Raw genomic sequence first — 27,142 nt, 5'->3', positions numbered from 1 at the left:
TGTTTCATCCCCCTGTAAACTGACTCCTCCATCTCATCTGCAGAAAGAAGAAAAGATGAATTTGATACAAAAGATAAATTCAGAAATAAAAATTGAAAAGGAAGGATGTGGCCGGTCAGGTGAGAGGAAGTGAATGGGCCAGGAGCCAAACACTACGTAATTTGCCACCTCCGCCGTGTTGTAAAACATCCTGTAAGAGACTTTTGAATAAGCGCAAGGAATTGTTCAGGTGCTGTATCCATGAATTCCTCTTTGCATTGGAGACTTGAACAAACTATATCATTCACCGCAAAGCAGTAGAGAATACTACCCGCAGTGCCTTTTCAGAGTCTTCCAAATCCGGCAGTGAGCAAGGCAATTCAACAGCAGCATTCTTACCCAAGTAAACTTGCCCAGTGTTGAGGTGTTAGTCACTTAAAACCAACCTGCTGGACAGGCTAGGCCACTCATATGCTGATTCTAGACTCCCAAAATAATTTCTGTACTCAAAAATCGGTCACAATGGGAGACTCTCATAAGACAACAGAAAAAAAGTTTAGTTTTATTCTCGGAGTATCCCCTAAGAAGTTAAACACACCTCTAAACTCATACAAGACTCTGGCTTGTGACTGACCAAAGTAAAGAAAATTCTTCTGGAAAGGCACTGAACATACCAAGAATGTGCAGAGGTGAAGTTGAGACATTGGAGGAAGTACATAAACCTCCAGGCAACCAATTACACAATCTTTCATGCACCACCCACTCCAAATCACAGAGCCCATCAAACTGGAGTGGAACCAAGTCATCATCAGTCCTAAATCCTGACTGAAATTTATCCCTCAATCATCATTGCAAAACAACAGGTTATCTGGTTATTCTCTCATTATTATTTCTGGGAATTTGCAGTGTGCATTTTGTTTGCTGGGTTTCCTATATTACAGAGTTGACTACACTTCAAGCAGTTGTTCATTCACTAAAAAATGCATTGTGACATCTGGTGGTTGTGGAAAGCAATTTATGAAAGCAGATCCTTTTTCTTTCCAGCAATTCTGAAGTGCATTCTTCCATTCTCCACAGTAGCTATCTTGGTAGCCTCCCTAAATGAGATTATCATTTTGTATGAATAATTCTTTGGTGCTGACTTAAGGGATTGAGTTAAAGTTCATTAAACTGATCCAACTTGGATCTTTATAACCAATGGAGAGAGAATATTTTTAATCTATAAATTCCTGAATTCATTGCAGGTTGTGTGAAAAGGATGGAATGGGATTAATCTTATAGCCATTACAGAAAAATGGTTGAGTTGAATGGAATTGAATTTGTTGTCACGTGTGCCAAGGCACAGTGAAAAGCTTTGTCTTGCAAGCAATGCAGGCAGATCACATAGTTAAGTAGTATAGATAAGTAAATAATAGAGAAACAGTGGCAAAACAAAAACACAGATAAATGCTAAGTGTTTGAGAGTCCTTTCAGTATTCTAACAACCGTAGGGTCGAAACTATCCTGGAACTAGCTGGTGTGTGTGTGTGTGTGTGTGTGTGTGTGTGTTCAGGGTTCTGTGACTTCTCCCTGATGGTAGAAAAGCATTGCCAGGGTGGGAGGGATCTTTGAGAATGCTGGTGGCCTTTCCTTGACAGCGGGCCTGGGAGATGGATTCTATAGATGGGAGGTTGGCCTTTTTGATAGTCGGGCCTAGTTCACCACTCTCTGTAACCATCTCTGATTTTGAATGGTACAGTTGCCGTATCAGGGAGTGATACATCCAGACAGAATGCTCTCGATGGCGCATCTATAAAAGTTGGCAAGGGTATTCGCTGTCGTGCCAAATTTCATCAGCTGCCTGAGGAAGAAGAGACCTTGTTGGGCCTTTGTAACCAGCGCGTCCACAAGAAGAGTCCAAGAAAGTTTATTGTTGATAACCACTCCCTGGAACTTGACACTCTCGACTCATTCCACTTCTGTGCTGTTAATGTGTAGGGAAACATGACTAACATCCCACCGAAAATCAATAATGAGTTCCTTGGTGTGGCCAACCTTGAGAGCTAGGTTGTTCTCCGTGCACCATTTTTCCAGGTCTTCCACCTCTCGTCTGTAGTCTGTTTCGTCACCATCTGAGATTCGATTGACTATGGTGGTGTCATCAGCAAACTTGTAAATGGCATTAGTCTGGTATTTGGCGATGCAGTCATGGGTATACAATGAGTACAGTAGGAGGTTGAGTACCACCCCTGGGGGGCTCCAGTGTTGAGTGTTAGTGAGGATGAAATATTGTTCCCAATCTTCACTGATTTTGGCCTGTCGGTGAGAAAGCTAAGGATCAACTTGCAGAGAGTGGGGCTCAGTCTGAGATCACTAAGTTTAGTAATTAGTCTCAAGGGGATAATAGTGCTGAAGGCTGAACTGTAGTCAGTGAGTAGGATTCTTACATAGCTGTTCTTGGAGTCAAGATGTTCTAGGGAGGAATGAAGGACAAGTGATATGGCATCTGACGTGGATCTTTCCGCTAATAGGCAAATTGTATTGGGTCAAGAGTAATGTGGAGGCTGGAGTTGATTAATGCTTTGATCAGCCTTTCAAAGCACTTCATGACCAACGAAGTTAGGGCCACTGTGCGGTAGTCATTGAGACTGCTGTATGAGCCGCCTTAGGCACAGAGATTATGCTGGCTGTCTTGAAACAGGTAGGGACAGTGACCTGCTACAGGAAGAGGTTGAAGATGTCCAAGAAGACCTCTGCCAGTCGATTTGCACATGCTGAGAGTGCACGGCCTGGTACTCCATCTGGTCCCATCACTTTCCTTGGATTCACACGAAGGAAAACTGATCTGACCTCTGATGCAGTGACTGTTGGGATAGGTTTATTGGGACCTTTTGGAATAGGTGTTACCTCTCCGCCGAAGTTCTGCTCAAAGTGAGCATAGAAGACGTTGAGACGGCCATCACCTGCTATCTTGCACTGTCTCTTTTTAGAACCTGTGATGTCATTCGGTCCTTGCCATAGTCGCCGGGTGTCTGTCTGGGTCTCTAGTTTGGATCAGTATTGGTCCTTGTCTGTCTTAATGGCTCTGTGAAGGTCATACCTGGATTCCTTATATCTCAGTGGGTCTCCTGATCCGAACGCTTCACGCCTGGTTTTTAGCAGGTTCAGTATGTCCTGATTCATCCAGGATTTCCTGTTGGGGAACCCCTGGATTGACTTCCTTAGTATGTAGTTCTCCACACACTTGCTGATAAGGTCTGTGACAGTGGTGGCATACACATCCAAGGTACCTGCGAACTGTTTGAACATGGCCCAATCTGCCGATTCCAGACAGCACCAGAGTTGATCCTCTGCCCTCTCCGACCAGTACTGGACCTGTGTCCACGAGGGGATCTCCTACTTGAGCTTTTGCCTATGAGCCTGGAGAAGAAACACTGCATTGTAGTCAGAGTTCCAGAAATGAGGACGAGGATGGAGTGGTAGGCATCTTTCACAGTGGTGTAGCAGTGGTCTGGTGGGGCAAGTAATGTTCTGGTGGTATTTGGGCAACACTTTCCTTAGATTGGCTTGATTGAAGTTGCCAGTTGCAATAAACAAGGTCTCTGGGTGTTCTGTCTCTAGGGTGTTGGTGGGGGAGTACAGCACACCCAGAGCTTCCTCAACCTTTGCTTGTGGTGGTATGTACGTAGCAGTCAGTACAGCAGGGGTAAATTCCCATCATCGATAGAAGGGGCGGCATTTGATAGTGAGGAATTCAAGGTTTAGGGAGCAATGTCTGCACCACAAGGTTACCAGTAAATCAAAGCTGGTAGCTGAATATTCAGTGATATGTGACATTTGAAAGGCTGAATAGGAAGAAAAGGGTGATGGAATAGCATTGTTAGTACAAGATGGAATAAATATGAAAGCAAGAAATGATGTCAGATCAGATAATGTAGAATCAATATTTGTGAAGTGAGAAATAACAAGGGAAAGAAATCTCCAATGTGAGACGTCTATAGGCCTCTGATCTTTAACTACTCGGTCAGGCTGAAAATAAATCAGGAACTAATGAGGACATGTAAAAAAGACAGTACATTAATCATGGGTGACTTTAATCTTTGTAGAGATTGGAATTGTCAGATTGGCTGAAAGAGTCATGAGGAAGAATCCATAGTGTGTCGTTGGGCTAGTTTCCTGGAACAATATTTTGTGGATTCAACCATGGATCTGGTGATGTGTAATGAAGCAGATTTAATAAATGATGCCAGACTGAAATATTCCTGAGGAAACCGTGACCATCATATGATAGTCTTAAACTGAAAGTTAAATTCTAAGGAGCTTTAGTCTGAAGAAACTGAGCTAAGCTTTTATAGGATAATAACAAAGTAATGACTGAAGAGCTGGCTGGACTGGACTGGGGAGCAGAAAAGATGGTTGAGGAAAAATGGCAGACAGTTAAGAAAATAGTTCATTCCTCACACAAATACATATCCCAGTGAGAAAGAAGCATTGTAGGAAGGAAATGATCCAATATGGTTCACCAGGGAGGTTAAGGTTAGTATCAAATTGAAATAGAAAACATACAATGTGGCAAAGATTAGTGGTAAGCCAAAGGATTGGGAAAGTTTTAAAAGCAAAAAAAAACAACCAAAAAGAAAAGCCACAGATGTAGTAAGTGCACTGATAACAATCTTTCCAGAATCCTTAGATTCCCTAGAAGTCCAAGAGTATTGGAAAACTGCAAATGTAATACCTTTATGTAAAAAGAGAAAGAAATACAAAAACAGGCTAGATGGCTTATTATCTGCATGTATGAAAATGTTAATAGTCCATAAGAGAGGATGTAATAGCACAGCATTTAGAAATACATAATATCATGAAGCAGAGTCCGCATGGCTTCACAAAGGGGAAATCATGTCTGATAAATTTATTAGAATTTGGATAAGTACATAAATAGGGAATGTTTGGAGGGATGTGGGCCAGAGCAGGCAGGTGGGACCGGTTCAGTTTGGGATGATATTTGCGTGGACTGTGGACAGAATGGTTTGTTTCTGTGTTGTATGGCTTTATAACAGATAGGAGTGATAAAGGAGACATAGTGGATGGAATATATTTGGATTTTCAGAAGGCATTTGATAAGGTGCCACATAGTAGGCTACATGATATGATAAAAAGCCCATGTTGAGGTACCAAGCTAGCATGGATGGAGGATTAGCTAACTAATAGAATACAGAGAGTTGGGATAGGGGAGCACTTTCACAAGGGCAACCTGTAATGAATGGAGTACAACAGGGATCAGTGCTGGGGCTGCAATTATTTACAGTACATATTAAAGACTTGGGGCAAGTGAATGTCAATAGCCAAGTTTGTGGGTGGCACAAAAGTAAATGGGAAGGCAAGTGGTGGGATGACAAAACAAATCACAGAAAGTTATGCACAGGTTAAGGGAATAGGCAGAACTTGACAGATGGAAAATAATATGGAAATATCTGAAGTTATGCCCTTTGGCAGGAAGAATGAAAGAGCTGAATATTATTTAACATAGAACATAGAACAATACAGCACAGAACAGGCCCTTCGACCCACGATGTTGTGCCGAACAATTGTCCTAGCTTAAGCACCCATCCATGTACCTATTCAATTGCCGCTTAAAGGTTGCCAATGATTCTGACTCTGCCACTCCCACAGGCAGTGCATTCCATGCTCCCACCACTCTCTGGGGAAAGAACCTACCCCTGACATCCTCCCCTATACCTTCCACCCTTCACCTTAAATTTATGTCCCCTTGTAACACTCTGTTGTACCTGGGGAAAAAGTTTCTGACTGTCTATTCTATTCCTCTGATCATCTTATAAACCTCTATCAAGTCACCCCTCATCCTTTGCCGTTCCAATGAGAAAAGGCCGAGAACTCTCAACCTATCCTAGTACGACCTATTCTCCATTCCAGGCAACATCCTGGTAATTCTTCTCTGCACCCTCTCCAAAGCTTCCACATCTTTCCTAAAGTGAGGCAACCAGAACTGCACACAGTACTCCAAATGTGGCCTAACCAAGGTCCTGTACAGCTGCAACATCACTTCACGACTCTTGAATTCAATCCCTCTGCTAATGAACGCTAATACACCATAGGCCGCCTTACAAGCTCTATCCACCTGAGTGGCAACTTTCAAAGATCTACGAACATAGATCCCAAGATCCCTCTGCTCCTCCATCTTACTAAAAACCCTACCGTTAACCCTGTATTCCGCATTCTTATTTGTCCTTCCAAAATGGACAACCTCACACTTGACAGGGTTGAACTCCATCTGCCACTCCTCAGCCCAGCTCTGCATCATATCTAAGTCCCTTTGCAGCCGACAACAGCCCTCCTCACTATCCACAACTCCACCAATCTTCGTATCGTCTGCAAATTTACTGACCTACCCTTCGACTCCCTCTTCCAAGTCGTTAATAAAAATTACAAACAGCAGAGGACCCAGAACTGATCCCTGCGGAACTCCACTTGTAACTGGGCTCCAGGCTGAATATTTACCATCTACCACCACTCTCTGACTTCGACCAGTTAGCCAGTTTTCTATCCAACTGGCCAAATTTCCCTCTATCCCATGCCTCCTGACTTTCTGCATAAGCCTACCATGGGGAACCTTATCAAATGCCTTACTAAAATCCATGTACACTACATCCACTGCTCTACCCTGATCCACATGCTTGGTCACCTCCTCAAAGAATTCAATAAGACTTGTTAGGCAAGACCTACCCTTCACAAATCCGTGCTGGCTGTCCCTAATCAAGCAGTGTCTTTCCAGGTACTCATAAATCCTATCCCTCAGTACCCTTTCCATTACTTTGCCTACCACTGAAGTAAGACTAACTGGCCTGTAATTCCCGGGGTTATCCCTATTCCCTTTTTTGAACAGGGGCACAACTTCGCCACTCTCCAGTCCTCTGGTACCACCCCCGTTGACAGTGAAGACGAAAAGATCATTGCCAACAGTTCTGCAATTTCCAAATGGAGAAGGACTGCAGATAGCTACACCACAGTTGAATTTTGAAGTCTTTTTGCATTATCTCTAACAAATAAATTAAGCAGCTCATAAGAAGGGCAAATGGAATGTTGGCCTGTATTTCAAAGGAAATCGAGTACAAAAATCTATAAAACTAAAGCTGCTTTTTCCTATTACCCTCATAAATTCAAACCAGATAGAAAATGAGACAGTGAAAGGGATGTACTAAGATCTTGTCCTCAGATCAAGAAGAAAAGTACCGAAGGTGGATGTGAAATTTGGAAGCTGAGTAGGAGCAATTCAGCTCTAATGAAGAGTCATCTAAATTCAACGTAAGCTTGCTCGCACTCCGAGAATGCTGCTTGACCCAATGTGATTCCCAGCATTTTTTGTTTCCTGTCAAAATTGGAACCTGAGATATTTACAATATAACAAGGTAGGACACACTTTTTCAGAGTGTTAGAAAGTGAGATACAACCCATGGAAATTATTGGAATTCATAAGAATGAGTCCGAAATGGAATCTTGGAAGGAAAAGGCCATAGATCAGATTGTAGTTTTAGCTACAGCTAAGACGCCAGAGGTAAATACTGTTGTGAGTATAGAAGTACACAGTGTAGATGAAAGATGTGAAGGGCCTTTAACTAAAGGGGAAATAACCCCTTTTGGATTTTGATTTCCCTCCAAAGTGGTTCAATGTTCAAGTGTTGGTACAAGGGAGAATGGAGAGTACAGCCCGTTTCATTCTTTCTTCAAAGTCCTATTGGAATGTGACTTGTCTGCACTCGTGGTCGTTGGGGTAGTTAAACTATGGATGAAGTTGATTTGCAAAATAATTTTGGCAAGAGTGGAAGTAATAGCTTTATCTATAATTGTGAAAAGTTCAGTTGATGTTGAAATGACAGACAGTTGAGGAGCAAGTTCCGGGTATTTTACTGTCATATGTAGTGGCCAAACAGAGTCAACTACAACAAGAACAGAAATTGCTGGAAAAACTCAGCTGACGGAGCAGCATCTTTGGAGAGAAGTCAGAGTTGACGTTGCGGGTCATGTGACCCTTCAGAACTGATGGTAGCTTGGAAAAAATTGCTTTTTATGCAGATGGTATGGTGGGAAATATTGAGAGTAGAATTTGCAAGGGCAAGTAAGAATATGGAAAACAGGTATTTTGCATGACCAGGACTTTGTAAAGATGTCGTGCAGTTTTGTAAAATATGTCATACTTGCTAGATGATTGGAAAAAACTCTATGCATAATTAAGCCGGCCCCTTTGATATTCATTCTGGTTTTTGAAAAAGCATTTAGTTGAGTGTTATTAGATTGTTTGAGGACTGTTACCAAAAATAAAAGTATGATATGTCTATCCTCACAATTATGGATATGACAAACCAATTCTCAGGAGTTATTCCTTTAAGGGCAATTACAGCCGGGGTAGTAGTGGAAGAGTTAGCAGTTTATTTTTTTAACTCATTTTAGACTAACAATTGAGATACATTTTGATCAGGGTTCTACCTTGATGTCTAAAGTTTTCCAGGAAATTAATAGCAGTTTGGATATGAAATAATTGAACTCAACTGTGTATCATCTGCAAACAGAGGGATATTTGAGGAGTTGAAGAGTGTGGTGTTGGAAGAACACAGCTGATCAGGCAGCATCCGAGGAGCAGGAGAATCGATGTTTCAGGCATAAGCCCTTGAGCAGAAATGAGGCTTGTGGCCCAAGGGGGCAGAGAGATAAATGGGAGGGGATGGGGCTGGGTGGAAGGTAGCTGAGGGTGTGATAGGTAGATGAAGGTGGGGGTGAAAGTGATATATTGGAGAGGAGAGTGAAGCAGATAGGGGAGAAGAAAGATGGACAGGTAGGACTGTTCAATAGGGTGGTGCCGAGTTGGAAGGTTGGGATTGGGAGACAGTGTGGGTGAGGAAATGGGGAAATTAGTGAAATCCACAATGATGCCGTGTGATTGGAGGGTCCCAAGGCAGAAGATGAAGCATTCTTCCTCTAGGCATCGGGTGGTTAGGGTTTGGCGATGGAGGATGTCCAGGACCTGCATGTCCTTTGCAAAGTGGGAGGGGTTGTTAAAATGTTCAGCCACAGGGCGGTAGGGGTGATCAGTGCGTGTGTCCCAGAGATGTTCTGTGAAATGGTACACAAGTTGGTGTCTTGTCTCCCCAATGTAGAGAAGACCACATTAGGTGCAACAGATGCAGTAGATGACGTGTGGAAGTACAGGTTAATTTCTATTGGATTATAAGGATTCTTTGGGGCCTTGGACGGAGGTGAGGGGAGAGGTGTGGGCACAGATTTTGCACTTCTTGCGATGGCTGGAGAGGATGGGTTGGTGGGGGGTGTGGACCTGACAACGGAGTCGCGGAGGGAATGGTCTCTCCGAAATGCAGATAGGAGTGGAGAGGGAAATATATCTGTGGTGGTGGGGTCTGTTTGTAAGTGGCAGAGAATGATGCGGTGTATCCGGAGATTGGTGGGGTGGAAGGTGAGGGCCAGAAGGATGCTGTCCTTGTTGTGATTGGAGGAGTGGGGTTCAAGGGCAGAGGTGCAGGAAATGGATGAGATGCGCTGAAGGGCATTGTCAACCACATGGGAAGGGAAATTCCAGTCTTTGAAGAAGGAGGCCATCTGGTCCCTTGAAATTCATTCCTGCAATTGCAACAAGGACAGAAACTCCTGGTCCTAAAAAGGTATTATCACAGGGAAGTGGAAATAGAAGGTCAGGTGGTAAGAGTAATGGAAGTTGTTGGAAATAATGTGAGTGAAGTAGAGGGAGAGGTAGATGAATTTCAGAGGGAACCTCCTACAATTCAGGCACAGAAACACTGGGAGAGTTAGACATAGTCTTTTTTCTGTTTAAAGAGAGGAAAATGGGAGGATGTTATGAAACTATTGGGGAAGTATGAAATAATCTGTCCACCTGACTAAAATAAATTAGTCAAGTTTGATGTGGTTATAGAAGAGGTAGGAAAAATAAAACAACCTTATCAGTTGTGCCCAGAAAAGCAAACTAAAGTGAAATCTGAGATTCAGCGCATGCTGGAAGACCACTTGATTCAAACGAATCAAAGCAGCTGGAAGACCACTTGATTTAAACTAATCAAAGCAGCTGGAGTTTACCAATAGTAATCCAAACTGGATGGATCAATTAATCTTTGTGGAGATTGTACAAAGGTGAATGCATGCATTACGCAAAAAATAAATTTCTGGATGCGCAGCAGATGAAAAAAAATCATTTTCATGTGAAATGTCCATATATTAAAATAAAAGCAAAATATTGTAGTTGCTGGAAATTTGAAACAAAAACAGAAAATGCTGGAGAAATCCAGCAAGTCTGGCAGCATCTGTGCAGAGAGAGAAACAGAATAAATGTTTTGAGTCCAAAGATGACTTGACAATTGAAACTGGAATACATGTTAAAAAGCTGAATAATCAGTGTGCAGAAACGTAGAAAATAGGAGCAGGAGTAGTCTATTTAGCCTTTCAAGCCTGCTTCATTATTCATAACTGATCATTATTCATCATTACACCTCCTTATTCTGTTCCCACTTTCTCCCCATACCATTTGATCATTTTAGCCCTACAAACTTTGTCTCACTGCTTTTTGAAAACAATTAATGTTTTGGCTTTAACTCCTTTCTGTGACAGAATTTCACAGGCTCAACACTCTCCAGGTGAAGAAATTTCTCCTCATTGCAGTGTTCAAATGCCTATGCCATATTCTAAAACTGTTACCCCTGGTTCTGGACTCCCTAGTCATCAAGAACATCCTTCCTGCATTTATCTTTTTAAAGTGGCCTTATAAAAGGCCAACTCTTGAATCCATTTCCTTATTTTAAATGTATACCTTGACAATTAGTGTAAGCAAATGCAATAGTCATAATCCTATTTTCACCCGATATCAACTCTCTAAACAATAAATGATATAATGATCATGAGTGAGAACTCAAACTGAACTTTTTATTTGATACATGTATGCTAGGCTTTGTCATCCATTATTATATTTTAGAGGAATTTGCATTTTAGGGATTAAACGTAAAGCAGTTGTCTGCAAAGCTGAACAATATATCATGTTTTCATTTACAAATTAAGCCTTTGTGAAGACTTGCAGAAGGTTTTATATTTGTATGATGACAATATCATCTCTTATATTAGTACTGTAAATGGTCCAGTATGATGTTAAGTGACCATCAAAGCAATATTTGTTTAAAAGCAATGTTAAACTTTACTGTATTTAAATATACATGAAATATTTGGTTTTGTAGGTTCAAGAGTTAATGGCAGCTATGGAAAAAGTAAAACTAGAACTGGAGCTGATGAATGCCAAGCTATCCTCTACCCAGCAGTCCCTTGCAGAAAAGGAAGCCCACCTCAGTAACCTGCGTGCTGAGAGGAGGAAACACCTAGAGGAAGTGCTCGAAATGAAGTAAGGGCAATCTTTACAATTCAGTATTGTGTTTATGAAATAGAATCTCTTCTCTCTCTCTCTTGCTCACTTGCGCTCTCTCGCTCTCTCTCTCTCTGTCTGTCTGTCTGTCTGTCTCTCTCTCTCTCTCTCTCTCTCTCTCTCTCTCTCTCTCTCTGTCTCTCTCACTCTCTGTCTCTCTCGCTCTCTCTCGCTCTCTCTCGCTCTCTCTCGCTCTCTCTCTCTCTCTCGCTCTCTCTCTCTCTCTCTCTCTCTCTTTCCCCCTCACCCCCACTTGGTTGTTTGTGTTTGCTTTCCTATATCACTTTTCATTTCTTTTCCACTTCAAAGCAGTTGTAAGTAGCTGTAATACGGGTTATGAGGTGTTAATCTGCATTTCAACAAATAGGGCATAGATTCACACCCAAACTTCTTAAATTGGTAATTTTTGGCTGTAGCAAAAGGTAAATGTTGAGAGAGAATTAATGTTTCCCTGGAAGGGCTAGTTCATTACATGACTTCTTTGTCGTACACATTCGCAGAAGAGTAACTCTCTTGATTAGGAATCAATGCAGATGGATCTATACCAACAAAAGGTTTGGTTAGTTTTATCTGAGAAAGCGCCATGTTTGTACTGACATTCTATTTAATGGCTGCTTGAACAAACACTTTTAAGATCTGTGTTCTTCAATGCATGCTGGAATAGCAAGAGAATGATAAATGGAAGTAATATATTCTATTGTTTATAAAAGCAAGTTATCAGAGAGGTTTTGCATGCATGTTCTGCTTCTTTGACTCTACCTGAGAAGAAAATATTTTTCTAAGTAATTGGTATGTTCTTAACTATGTGATTGATATATTCTTGGTTGTGTGATTTCTCCAGACTTTGCTGACTCTATGTTCTATAAAACTGGTCAAGTACAGCAACCAATTTATAATATAGATTGTACATTTCTGTCACACTTGTGTTTTGCTATAGACTGAAGTTGAGAAGAAGTAGAAAGAATGATGGTAAATTATACTTGTTATCAGAATTGCTGACTTTTATGTTATTTAGAACTAACATATTCTAGAGCATATGTATCAGAAAGAATTGTGTTTCCGTTTTGAAGAAGTTCAGTTTCATATTTTAACCTTCATTTAATGAGACTCTGTTGATGATATAAGACTGTGGCAAAGGCATGGGCCAAAAAGGCAGGCACCTGAATCCATGTTCTCCAAACATAATGTACTTGATTTTCTGGAAAGAATTTAAGTATTGAAGATGGGTTCCATCCTGAATCTTCTCACCTCGTTAAAAGGCCCCACACCTTGCTGTTATTAACAGGGCATGAAAGAACCCTACTGACAATCAACTAAATCATAGGGCCTCCGAATAATACGACTGTATCTGCTGAGCATTTCTGCAGCTCAAATAATTTCATGAGAAGACATACTAAAGGTGAAGTTTCTGTTTAAAAAACGTTCTAGCGCTTAGTGCCAACTTTAACAAACTATCTGTACCCATTACCTATTCAGAATAAAACTGTCAAATCCGATTAGATACCTAGACTGCATGTGAAAGCCTGACATTCCAGTTGCTGTGCCTCTTCCAAACACCAGCACCTGGAAGACGAGAATAGTTTACAAATCTGCTGACCTGATGTTAGTGAACAAGATCTGCTATTTCTTGCACAGATATGTTGAGTTTCCTCAACAATGACGTATCAATGTACAAGGTATATCTGTATTATTGATCCAATAAGATCAATATAATTAACTTTAAAAGGACCATGTCAAGAAACAGTACAGAATTATACAAATTGAAAATATATTTCATTGGTGCCAATTATTTTCATTTGTAGTATAAGGCTGTCATAGTGGTACTGTGCAGGCGCAATTGCACTGTTGTCATTGGAATCCATGAAAATCCAAGTCAGTGCGATGCAGAAAAATGCAAAAGTAGGATTTATTGTTTGTAGAAGGTTAGACCGCTGATAAAGGATGTTGTTATCTTTGCTCTAGTTATACAGTAATGCTGTTGAAATCATGGGAGGGATGCAAAGATGTTTTGCAAATGTGATTGTATTTCATATAGTAAACTAAATTATTTAGTAATCTCAGCAGTAAATAATCATGATGTCAAATTTTGACAAAATTGTATTGTTTGACTTCAGCCTTTATTGACTCTAAGCCAAAGGAAGTAGTAATTGATCGATGATATGAAGCTAACACTAACTATAGCAGCCAATAATCTATCACCTAATGATTGAAATAACATCATTGCAAAATGTTAGCATCTGAATTTTGTTTTTTGGGAGGAGAAATTTAATGTTCAGCTTATTTAACAAAGTAGTGTTTTGGGTTACATTTTTTGACCTGACTTGTATTGGAGGCTTGTTCCAAGATTCTGCCAATTCTCCCACATACGAGGTGAAAAACAGCACCTGTTTTAAATCTCTCTAGTTGTATTTTGCCTTGTGGGAGGAGCTATCTGGGAGTTTTCTTAAGAAACTGTCTAGAATTCAATTTCCCCAAGGTTCAATATATTATTGACATCACACCGCTGATTTTTTTTCATCAGTAACTAGCTCAGTAAAGAGCGAAGGGATCAGCTCCAGACCTATCTGCAGTGTTATGGGTCTTCTTTAAAATGTGGAGGTGCCGGTATTGGACTGGGGTTGACAAAGTTAAAACTCACATAACACCAGGTTTAATATGGTTTAAAACTGAATCTTAGTTGCAGATACAAATTCGTGAACCTACCCCTATCCCCTGCACTCCAAGGCCTATAAAGCTGTTAAATTTGACTCCATTTGAAAGGAAAGAACAGAAACTCATTAATGAAATGTTACAATTATAAATGCAGACACAATTTGAACTTCTTGCATTCTGTCTAGTTCTGAAAAGGCTGTGTTGCGTTTTCTAAATTTCTGTTTGTGAATCACAGCAATCCCCTAACAGTCAAACCAGGAGTATTATTTAGTCACACATTGAATAATGTTACAGGGATGTTTTAATAACATCTTTGAACAGCTCGAGTAAAAGTATAGATGATGGTGACAAAATAATTGATCCCTACAAGAGCGAAGGGATCAGCTCCAGACCTATCTGCAGTGTTATGGGTCATAAGTAGCTCCAGCTTGCTCTACTTGGTATTCGCTACAGGCACAGCACTAACTGATGTGATCCTTAATCTCATGACTCCTATTTAATCAGAAAAACACTACTCTTGCTTTCCTCCAGATTAGATTCAATTCTTTGTTTTACTGATTTCTTTAAACATGCTGCCATCTTGAGCTATCACTTGATTTTGTATGCTTAACATGTTGTTAGAACAGTTGCAGTGTCCTTGATGCTTTTAGTCCATCCTTTCATCATTACTTTGTGCAGTACTTGGAAAGTCACATCTCGTTTTAGTTTGCTTCATCTGAGCAAGATCTTTCGGATTTGGTGTCTCTGCTGGATTGATGACTACCAGAGCATGTCAACCAGTTGCTTCACGTTGAGTCCTGAAGATTTTGCATTTTGCCTTGACATTCTCAGCTTTCTTTGTAGGGTATGCTGCTCTTGAAAGCATACCAACAATATAAATCTATTTGCCTTGGCTGTAAAGTATGTCCAGATGGCGTCTCAGCACATGAAGTAAGCTTTTTTTTGGAGGCACTTTGCAGAACATAGCAGATTCAGGAAGGTGCTTTAAAGAGATTTGTCGTCAGTCTCCACTGTCACTTTCTTTCCCAAACTAGTATCAGGTAAAATGCTCATAAGTAAAAACACTGGTGCTTAGTTTGTGTTCTAACAGGACCACATGTCTCCTTATTACAGTGTTGGTCTGAACATGAGCACAAAGCTAAATTCAAAAAGTGAGGTGGAAGGGACTGCCTGTGATATCAAGGATTCTCAACCCATTTGAAGTTAATAGGAATCATGGACAATTCTCCACTGGACCAGCCACACAAACACACACAATGGCTACAGAAGCAGGCCCATGACTTAGAAATCCTGCAGTAATTCCCCTTTGGAGTCCCTAAAGCATCATCTACAAAGTACTGTAAGAGTGTGATGGAATATTCTGCAGTTATTTGGATGAGTGCAATTGCAGCAACATTTGAGAAGTTCAATCCCACCCAAAACAAAGGATCCCACTTGAGAGCACCTTTTCCACCAAGCTTCAATGCAACAAAAAGCCTTCTTCAATAACAACTTCAAACCCATGTTGACTATCACCCAAGGACAAGAGCAGCAAACACATATGAACACCATGATCTGCAAGTTCCCTTCAAGTCGCACACCATCCTAACTTGGAGCTATTAAAGTTGTTCCTTCCCTATTGTCAGGTCAAAAATCCAGATCATCTTTCCAAACACATCTATGGGTATGCCTACGCAAAATGGATTGTAGTGGTTCACCATCCAGGACAATTAGGGATGGGCAACAAATGCTGACTTTGCCCGTGTCACTCATATCTCATTTTAAAAAAATGTCCTCTAGCACCACTGTTTTCCATAATACCTGTGTTTCTCTAGGTATAGCCTGAGTTTCCTGATTTTGGTCACTCCAGCGATCATGATATTGCCTTTGCTGCTGTTCCTCACAAGGCAACAACAAACTGCCAATTAAGGGGGATTATTGCTTGTTGGATACTTTATTGACAGCTATGCTAATTAATATTCAGCTGTCTATTTTACCAAACTCACCATGCAAGCAAGACATCTAGAAAACTTGACATGGAAACCAGAGTGAGAATCAGGCAAACTCAGCTTGCCTCTGTTCTGAAGAACCTCCATGTTCCATAGACATCTACCAGATGCACCCTGTGTCCATGTACATTGGCACCCAACATGTGCCAGTCTCTAAAACCCTCAAAGCACTAGTGATCCATTTACAGTACACTTCTACACTTCAGTGCTGCACCGGCAACTAACATTGCGATGCTGTTGCAGCGGCACTGTCCACTGAGACATGCACCTGAGGACATGATTCGACCAGACTCCACCTCTTGGCTCTTCTCTCACTGTCATAATGTTCACTCATTCCGACCCTACCTTGTATTGCTCTGGCCTGTCTTTTTGCAATTTACCCACTTCAGCCGAGATACCAACACAGATTACTTCCTTGTTTGCTGACAATGTTACACTGCCACAAAAGAAGTAAGCTTGTCATAGATGTCAGTTGGTCTCAGCCATGTCCAGAGTAGTTGTTGTTCAGAGGGTCCTGGCACAGTGAGTCAAGTGTACCCTCCAACATCTTTCTATGAATTTGAATACTTCCAAGAATTGTTATAAAAACTCAGGAACTAGGAGCAGAAGTAGACAATCTGACCCTTTGAACCCAGTCTGCCATTCAATAAGGTTGTAGCTGATCTTTTATTGGCCTCAGCTCCACTTCCCCGCTGTCTCACCCATAACCCTTTATTCTTTTACTGTTCAAAAAAATTATCTATCTTCACTTTAGAATCATTCAATGAGGAAGCCTCAACTACATCATTGGGCATGGAATTCCACAGATTCACAACCCTCTGGGTGAAGAAGTTCCTTCTCAATTCAGTCCTGAATCTGGTTCCCCCTAATTTTGAGACTATGCCCTCTTGTCTTAGTTTCACCCATCAGTGGAAATAACCTCTCTAGATTAGATCTTACAGTATGGAAACAGGCCCTTCGGCCCAACAAGTCCACACCGACCCGCCGAAGCACGACCCACCCAGACCCATTCCCCTACATTTACCCCTTCACCTAACACTACGGGCAATTTAGCATGGCCAATTCACCTAACCTGCTCATTTTTGGACTGTGGGAGGAAACCGGAGCACCCAGAGTAAACCCTCACAGACACTGGGAGAATGTGCAAACTCCACACAGACAGTTGCCTGAGGCGGGAATTGAACCCGGGTCTCTGGCGCTGTGGGGCAGCAGTGCTAACCATTGTGCCGCCCACAAACTTCTATTTTATCTATTTCCTTCATAATTTTATATGTTTGTCTAAGAACTCCCTCATTCTTCTAAATTCCAATGAATATAATCACGTCTACTCAGTCTCTCCTCATAGGCCAACCCCCTCAACTGAAATATTTTAAAGTTGTTGTAAATTGGATTTGATTTTTTCATGAATTGCATGCAAAATAAACCATCTTGTTGGTTTACAGTTAGTTTTGTCCCACTGGATGTTTTATTAGTCCATCTTGTGGAAGATGGAAGAAATGCATCGAAGGTCATAGTATCTAGATGGGAAAGGTTTCATTGTAGTTTCATTGTCTAGATCACTAGATAATGCTGTTTTATGAATCTGCCTTTACCATATGGCACTCATGTTCTACTTAGAAAGTATTTCTGGCATAAACCTGATAAAATATTTAGTGCAGATGTTAAATTTGTAACGGTCTACTCATTAGAAAAAGTAGACAGTCATGGCCATTTGTCCTTCTGCTCCCCATTTGGAACAAATAAGATAATTTTTAAATGTTTTGACTGTTTTGTTATATGTTTGAGATCTATCACATCTCCATCTCCCAAAACTATGTTGCTTAAGTCCGTGGTACTTCCTATAAGAAATATTTATTTCCAGTAAACACCTCTAGGTAGTGTTGCTGAACAAAGAGACCTTGGAGTGCAGGCTCATAGCTCCTTGAAAGTGGAGCCGCAGGTAGTTAGGATAGTGAAGAAGGCATTTGGTATGCTTTCTTTTATTGGTCAGAGTATTGAGTACAGGAGTTGGGCAATCATGTTGCGGCTGTACAGGATATTGGTTAGGCCAATGTTGGAATATTGCATGCAATTCAGGTCTCCTTCCTATCGGAAAGATGTTGTGAAACTTGAAAGGGTTCAGAAAAGATTTAAAAGGATGTTGCCAGGGTTGAAGTATTTGAGCTATAGGGAGAGGCTAAACAGGCTGAGGCTGTTTTCCCTGGAGCGTCGGAGGCTGAGGGGTGACCTTATAGAGGTTTACAAAATTGAGGGGCACAGATAGGATGAATAGGAAAAGTCTTTTCCCCGGGATCGGGGAGTCCAGAACTAGAGGGCATAGGTTTAGGGTGAGGGGAAAGATATAAAAGAGACCTAAGGGGCAACTCTTTCACACAAAGGGTGGTACGTGTATGGAATGAGCTGCCAGAGGAAGTGGTGGAGGCTGGTACAATTGCAACATTTAAGAGGCATTTGGATATGTATATGAATAGGAAGGGATATGGGCCGGGTGCTGGTAGGTGAGACGAGATTGGGTTGGGATATCTGGTTGGCATGGACAGGTTGGACCAAGGGGTCTGTTTCCATGCTGTACATCTCTATGACTGTATGACCTCTTATCTTAGAATTATGCAGTCATACAGCACAGACACAAACCCTGCAGCCCAGTTCATCCAGGTTTACTAAAGTCTCATGGCTTTACAGCTTCTGTTCCCTTCCAGGTCCCACAACTTAATCATGTGACTCTGACATCAACATTACATTATGCTTCTGATGTCGATTCTATTATTCTACGTTTCCCCCTGGACTTTATCCGTCATGTTTACATTCTGTACACCACCCCCAAACTTTCTTTTCATCCAGATGGTTGAATTGCCCGATGCTGTGCCGTGGTTATAGAAATTGGACCACTGTTTCTCATCTGTTTTGACTTAATTCAAACAAATAAGTAAATTTCAAGAGCAGTTTCAGTGGACACGTCTTGGCCCCTACCTTCCCATCGTCAACAGAAGGAAACACATGTCCTTATCGCCTTCCTTTGGCTGCACAACTGTGAACTTAGCAAATGGTATTTTGTTTCAGCTGATCCCAGTTCTCTTACTCTATATTACTTATCTTTGAACTTGATAAAATAAAAGATTGGACAAGGCACAGGAATGGTTTGCAGAAACATGAATATACAAGAAAATCTGCTATGCAAGCATGTCAGGTTTTCTTTCATTGTGCAATGTATTTTTCACAAAATGACATGATTGGTCTTGTGCAAAATACTTAAATAGAGTTTGAGCTGAAGGTTACTTTTTAGATTGTGATTAATTTTCATCAATATTTTATTCACATCCTCAGAATGTTTACACTGCTTCCAAAAAAGTGATTTTTTTTTGTTGCAATGTGATCATTTGATATGTTGAAAAACACAGACAGGAATTTGTCCACTTTATGCATGACTGATCACCTGTTTGGGTAGGGTTTGTTGAGCGGTAAATACTGGAGAGAATTCAAAAAAGATATTGCCCTTTGATGCATGCCAAGGAATTTGTTCATTTTAAGATATAGATGATACCTTGGTTTAATGTGTCTTTGAGAAGAAAATGATCTTAATGTTGCAGCACTGGCTCGCTACAGTTAACTGTCCCTGAGGTTAAAGCTGGGAAACCTTAGGAACACTACTACCTCTGAAACTTGTTTGCAGCAGTTCAAAACAATAGGTCAAATTGAAAAATTAGGATTTGAATAATTTATATGCAGTTTTGTCAGTTAGCACCCAATTATTTTACATTTTACTATACATTCTATTATTTTCTTTTAGTGTTTCTATTTCACTATGTACATTATTCATCATATTCAAAACACTTCTGAAATAACTGCTTATTGGAGATACTTGGGGTTGATCACCATCTTTCCATGAAATAACAAGCAACAATTCATACAAAACAGTTTCCATGTAGCCAGCTCACTTTTTCAGAGTTCAACCCAATGCACTCCATTCTCAAACCTTTGGAGCAGAGAATAAAATTTGGAAAATTTCAAAACAGTTGTTAAAGCATCAGACCTTTCAAGCTTGACCAGATACTACTTTAAAAAAGCAGGAAGTGTTCAGATAATTGAAGAATCATTGTAATGGTGATATTCCTGTTTGAATTGCTTCATATTAATAAGCCCTGAATCTCCGAGTTATCACTTGAAGTGTGGAGAAAATACATCCCTGCAGAAGATGCTAACATTTATAGAATCCTAGAAAAGGGTCAAATATTCCTGCAAATATTTCTATTCCTGTAAGTTATGTCAATAAGTCAACGCTATTTGTCTTGCATTCATGAGAATAAAACCCACATATGTAAGCAGATGGCTAGAGCTTTATTCACAAAATTGTGAAAGCGGTTCATTGTGTCATAAAGATGTTCAGCACAGTAACAGACCCTACGGTTCAACTCATCCATGCTGACCAGATATCCTAAATAAATCTAGTCCCATTTGCCAGCACTTGCCAGATCCCTCTAAACCCTTCCTAATCAAATACCTATCCAGATGCCTTTTAAATGTTGTAATTGTACCAGACTTCACTACTTCCTCTGGCATCTCGTTCCATACACGCGCCACCCTCTGCATGAAAAAGTTGCCCCTTAGGTCCCTTTTAAATCTTTCCACTCTCACTGTAAAACTATGCCCTCTAGTTTTGGACTGTGCTACCTTGGGGAAAAGACCTTGTCTATTTACCCTATCCATGCCCCTCATGATTTTATCTTGTAGCACATGGAATTGTAGGATTCCACAAGAAAAAAATGACCAGCTTTGATGCCAAACTGAGATTATCAAAACTATCCAATGTGAAAATAGCTAAGTGATCAGATCGTTATTTACTGTATATCATGCAAATTTAAGCAAGAGTTCATGGCCAATTAAAAGTGACTAGTCTACCTTTGATTACCCTGGAAGTGGAAGGTGTCTCAAAAAATAGAGCAAAAGTTGAAGTGAGCTGTTTTACATTACTAGGAATATACACGAGTGATTAACTGTACAAACAAGATGCTGTTGTTAAGTCAAAAAGGTGTTCAGTCTACTACATGAATGGTTAACTTGGCACATATATCAGTACAAAACAGCGCAGGAACAGACCCTTTGGCCCACCAAGCCTGCACCAATTCCTAGTCCTTATTTAGATTAGCTGCTTATTTATTGCCCATGAGCCGTGTCGATCCCATTCATGTGTCGATCAAGATGCGCCTTAAATGTTGCTCATGTGCCTGCTTCCGCCACCTCCACTACCAATGTGTTCAGGCACCCACCCTCCGTGAAAACTTTTCCCCATACATATCCCCTAAGCTTTCTTCCTAATACCTTGACCCTGTGCCCTGTTGCAGTTGACCTTTCCACCCTTGGAAGAAGCCTCTGACTATCCAACCTATCTATGCCTGTCATAATTTTATAAACTCCTATCAGGTCACCCCTCAGCCCTGTCTTTCCAGTGAAAATAATCTGAGTTTATCCAAACTCTCCTCATAACTAGAACCCTCCAGACCAGGCAACATCCTGGCCCCTGTCTGTGAACACTCTCCAAAGCATCCATTTCCTTCCAGTTGTGTGGCGACCAGAACTGCATGCAAATTCCAAATATGGCTGAACTAAAGTTCTATACAGCTACAACATAACTTGCTAGCTTTTGTATTCAGTGCCTCGGACGATGAAGGCAAACATGATGTATGCTTTCTTGATCACCGTATCCACCAGTGTTGTTACTTTCAGTGATCTGTGGACCTGTACACCCAGATCCCACTGTATGTCAATGCTCCTTAAGGTTATGCCATTTATTGTATAATTCGCACCTGAATCTGATCTTCCAAAATGCATCACATTGGATTTCTCTGGATTAAACTCCATCTGACATTTCTCTGCCCAAATCTGCAATCTATCTATATCCCACTGTATCCTTTGACAATCTGTGACTCTGCTAATTTTGGTGTCATCTGTAAAATTAATAATCAGTTCACCTACACTTTCCTCCAGAGCATTTACTTATACAGTCGATTCTGCTATAATGTGGTAGTTCTGTTTTCATACAACTCAGTTTTGTAAGAAAATTGCTCAATAGCAGCACCATTTAAACTAATGGGGCCGGGATCGCATTATAATCAATTCATGCTTTAAGCGTTTGCCCAATTCGTCAATTGTGTTATAGTAAATTAGTGTTAATGAAATGTGCGTTATAGCAGAATGACCTGTATTACGAACAACAAAGATCCCAGCACTAGTTATTGACCTACTCTCCAAAACAGGACAGGATGTCCTGTCCCACAGCTACCTGATGAAGAAGCAGCGCTCCAAAAGCAAGTGCTTCCAAATAAACTGTTGGACTGTAACCTGGTGTTGTGTGATTTTTAATTTTGTCCACTCCAGTAACACCGGCACCTCCAGTTCTATGACTAAGCCCATTCTGTATCCATCTCGCCAGCACACCCCAGATCCCATGAAACTATCTTTTGTAACGGCCTGCCATGAGGTACTTTATCAAATAACCATTCATATAGACATGCACCGCCCTTTGCTCATTGATCATTCTTGTCACCTCTTCAAAAATCTCAAATCAAGTTGGTGAGACATGACTTTCGCTGTACAAACCCATGCTGCCTATAACTAACAAGTCTATTCACTTTCAAATGTGAATAAATCCTGATTCTCAGAATCTTCTTCAACAGCTTCCCCACGACTGACATCAGGGTTACTGGCCTATAATTCCTGGATTATCTCCGTTTCCCTTCTTAAACAAGGGAACATAATGGCCATTTTCCAATCTTCTGGAAGCTCGCCTGAGGCCAAAGAGAATGCACAAATTTCTGTGCAGGCCCCAGCTGTTTCCTCTCTTGCCTCCCACAGTATGTTAAGATAGATCCCATCTGGCCCTGGGGACCTGTTTACCTTAATATATTTCAAGGCACACATTCATTATATTGATCTGCCTAAGAGTACTCCCCTTTCTCTAACCTCACCATCCCTTGCGTCCCTTTATCTTTAGTGAATGCCATTATAAAGTATTTATTAAAGATTTCAGCTGTTTCCTCTGGCTCCATATATAACCACCCTCCGTTATCCTTCAATGGGCCTAATATTTCCCTAACTACTTTATTATTGCACCGAAAATATGTATCAAATGCCTTGAGATTCTCCTTAACCCTGCTGGCGAGGGACTTTTCGTAGCCCCTTTTGGCCCTCTTTAGATTAGATTCCCTTCAGTGCGGAAACAGGCCCTTTAGCTCAACCAGTCCACAGCGACCCTCCGAAGAGTAACCCACCCTGACCCATTTCCCTCTGACTAATGCACCTAGCTCTATGGGCAATTTAGCATAGCCAGTTCACCTAACCTGCACATTTTTGGACTGTGGGAGGAAACTGGAGCACCCAGACAAAACCCATGCAGTCACAGGGAGAATGTGCAAACTCCACTCAGACAGTTGCCCGAGGCTGGAATCGAACCTGGGATCATGGTGCTGTGAGGCAGCAGTGCTAACCACTGAGCCACCGTGCCTCATATGAGCTCTTTCCTACTTTCTCTATTTTTAGTTGTCTCGACCTGAGGTATGTTCACTAAGCTGATAATTTTCCCTATCATCCAAAGTTCTTAAATTCTGCCATTCCTATCCTTCATTTTCACAGGAACATGCCTGTCTTGCATTCTAATTAACTGGCCATTAAAAGAGTCCCACATTTCAGATGTGGATTTACCCTCAAATAGCCTCTCCCAATCCACATTCTCCAATTCTTGCCTAATTCAGTTATGGTTGGATTTCTCTCAATTTAACAGCTTCATCTGAGATCCACTCAGCCTTATCCATAAATATTGAAAACTTAGAGATTATGGTTACTATTCCCATGCTGTATAAGTTTGTGTTCCCTTTCAAAGTCTGGTTTCTTGCATCCCAGTTCTGATGAATGCAAGTTGAAAATGTCTGATTTTTTACATTCTTTTAGCAATATTGTACCAAGCAATTATCTGTAAATTAATGTTATCATAAGAAAACTTAATTGCAGAATATAATTTACTTAAAAAAAAACTCATGTCGTATTTATGCAAAACCCATTGAGTATATAGTTTACTCCCCATAAGTGCACTGACCATTACCAAACTGTACCCAGCCTTGTGCCAAACGAATTAGAAGACGTGTCTGAAAGGAAAATCACATTTGAAAAATCTGTTGAGTTTTTTGAGGATGCAACTATTAGGAGGAAAAGGGAAAGCCAGTGGATATCATGTTTTTGAGATTTTCAAATCAAAACATTTAACACTGTCATATTGGAGCATTGATTGTTGGGTAGAAACACGGAGTATAATAATAAATGGGTCATTTCCAGCTTTGCAAACTAACTAGCAGGGTACTACAAATAATAATTGTTGGAAATTAGATGTGTGTCTGAATTCAAGTTTATTGTCAAAACAAAGTTGTTTGGGAAGTAAGCAAGGAAGAATGTGCAAAAAAGCTGCAGAGTGTATAGACTAATTAGGTGAATAAGCATGAACATGGCAGATGGAATACAATGTAGTGAAGTATCAAGTTATTTGGTAAGAAAAATGTCTGAATGCTGAGAGACAGGGAAATGTTTGCATTCAGATAGACTTGCATGATATTCTGCATGCATCACAGAAGGTTGATATGCTCGCACAACAAGCAATAAGGAATGCAAGTTATACATTGGCTTTTGTCAGAAAGGGATTGAAGCTTAAGAGTAAAGAAGTCTTACTACAATTATACCAGCCATTAGTGAGGCTGCACCTGGAACACTGCATGCAGTTTTGGTGTCCTTACTTAAAGAGGGATGTACTTGCCTTTGACAAAATACTACATAAGTTCACTAGACTAGTTTCTGAAATGGGAGGATTGCTATTTGAGGAGAATGTGTGTAGACTAGACCTATATTCCCTGGAGATTTGAAGAATTTGTAGTGATCTCAATGAAGCAGAAAAGGTTCTTGAGGGACTTGACAGTACTGAGTCTGAGAAAATGTTTGTTCGGACTACACAATATGGACAATGGAGTTATATTCTTCGAATAAGGGGTGATTATTGACGACTGAGGTGAGGAAATATTTCTTAACTCAATATAGGAGTAGGGGAGGTCATGTTGCGATTGTACAGGACATTGCTTAGGCCACTTTTGGAATATCGTGTGCAATTCTGGTCTCCCTCCTATCAAAGGAATGCCATGATACTTGAAAGGGTCCAGAAAAGATTTGCAAGGACATTGCTAGGGTTGGAGGATTTGAGCTACAAAGAGAGGCTGAATAGGCTGGGGCTGTTTTCCTTGGAGTGTCGAAGGCTGAGGGGTGACCTGATAGAGGTTTATAAAATCATGAGGGGCATTGATAGGATGATTAGACAAGGCCTTTTCCCTGGTGTGGAGGAGTCGAGAACTAGAGGGCACAAGGTTTAGGATGAGATGTAAAAAATTTAAAAGGGACCTAAAGGGCAACCTTTTCATGCAGAGGGTGGTGCTTGTATGGAATGAGCTGCCAGAGGAAGTGGTGGAAGCTGGTACAATTGCAACATTTAAAAGGCATCTGGATGGGCAGATGAATAGGAATAAGATAAATAGAGTGATTTGGGCAAAGTGCTGACAAATGTGACTAGATTAGGTTAGGATATCTGGTCGGTATGGACAAGTTGGACTGATGGGTCTGTTTCCGTGCTGTACATCTCTGTGACTCTACTTGTGATTCTTTGACATTTTTAAAACCAAGAACCGTGGTTGTACAATGCAGAACTTGATGAATTTTTGAGCACAAAGAGAATTAGGGCTATAAGAATGAAGCAGGATGATTTGATTTTAGGTAGAATATCAGCGATAACCAGTACCAGGATAAGCTTAAAGGGCTACATATTCGAATGCGTTCAGGTTTGAGCAAAGGGGCATGTGAGAGAAATGTGCTGAGGCCACCAAGGTTGGCTGGCAAGGAAAACAATTAAAGGCTTATTGAAGATATGGATGGTTAATCACATGAGCAGACCATTGCAATTTTATATGGAATAGTGTATTTTTGAAAGTTAGGTAAGGAATAGGAAGGATAGTTAATGGGTTATCATATTCTTGTGTTTTTTTAACATAGAATACCACTCTAACACTAGTCAGTCAGTAGCATAGCTTCAATCTACTTAAAAATGTAAAATAGGATAATTTAATAGCCATGTAACTTAATACAGAGAAACTTAGTGATCATCCTCAGTTCGGTATGCTTACGGCTGATAGTCATGTGATGTCATCTTGGTCCTCTTATCATGTGCTGTTGTCCTGGCCTGTTAGCACACCCAACCCTTAAAGAAGCAGTCATGCAATGTTGGCTGTTGAGAAGGAAATTATATGGAAGAGCAATATTTGAGGATTCAAGTAATAATCCCATCAAAGTGCATATGCAAGTAGATAAAGCCAAACATTAACACCGCATTTTTTTGTAAATTATGAATAAAGTATAAAAGTAATAAATTTAGACAATTGATTACCTCATTGTTAAAGTACTCACTGAAGTATTGAGTATCTCATTGTAAAAAAAAGTCACGAAAATCATGGAAATGATACAGCCTGGATTCAGAATAATATAGAGGTGGGAAATTAACTTGAGAGGTTTGGGACACCAAGACAATTTCCACAGAGTAAAAAATCTAAAGAAGGTACAATTGAGTTTTTAAAAAATGTTTGAAGGGTTTCAATGGAGTGAATATGGAAATCCTTTTTTCTTGTTGGAGAATCAAAGGCGTGAGGTCACAATTTAAAATTGTCATGAAGATACTGAAGAGGGGGAGGAGGAAATTATTTATTCATACAACTGGTATATGGAATACTTTGCTCCATGGAATGATTGAGGCAGAAATAAGCGCATTTTTCAAGGAATAAATGCTGGCAAGGTTACCCTGTTTTTCTGCATTAAAGCGACAGAATCTTTTTGATCCATCTGATAGTGCACAAAAGGCCTCACTTTTGCATCTTATTTGAAAGACAACATGTCCCTTAGATCAGCATTCTGTAAGAGCAGTATGGAATTGTCAACTTTAATTATGAGTTCTTGTTGAGAGTGTGGTGCTGGAAAACCACGACAGGTCAGGCAGCATCCAAGGAGCAGGAGAATCTATGTTTCAGGCATA

General features: G+C 40.6%; 1 protein-coding gene across 5 annotated transcripts in view; it reads left to right on the top strand.

Annotated features, from left to right (window-relative positions):
* LOC140458142 (ELKS/Rab6-interacting/CAST family member 1-like) overlaps window positions 1-27,142 on the top strand; it is a 917,474-nt gene that overhangs the window by 380,043 nt on the left and 510,289 nt on the right. For all 5 annotated transcript variants that reach the window (XM_072552282.1, XM_072552281.1, XM_072552285.1 and 2 more), the window contains one exon: window positions 11,220-11,380. In XM_072552282.1, coding sequence (XP_072408383.1) covers window positions 11,220-11,380 — 161 coding nt within the window. The remainder of the gene's footprint in view (window positions 1-11,219; window positions 11,381-27,142) is intronic.

The sequence above is a fragment of the Chiloscyllium punctatum genome, chromosome 32 (genome assembly GCF_047496795.1).
Source record: "Chiloscyllium punctatum isolate Juve2018m chromosome 32, sChiPun1.3, whole genome shotgun sequence".
In the NCBI taxonomy this organism is placed as follows: domain Eukaryota; kingdom Metazoa; phylum Chordata; class Chondrichthyes; order Orectolobiformes; family Hemiscylliidae; genus Chiloscyllium; species Chiloscyllium punctatum.
Note: the sequence above shows the minus strand (reverse complement) of the source record. Positions and strands in the feature narration are given on the sequence as shown.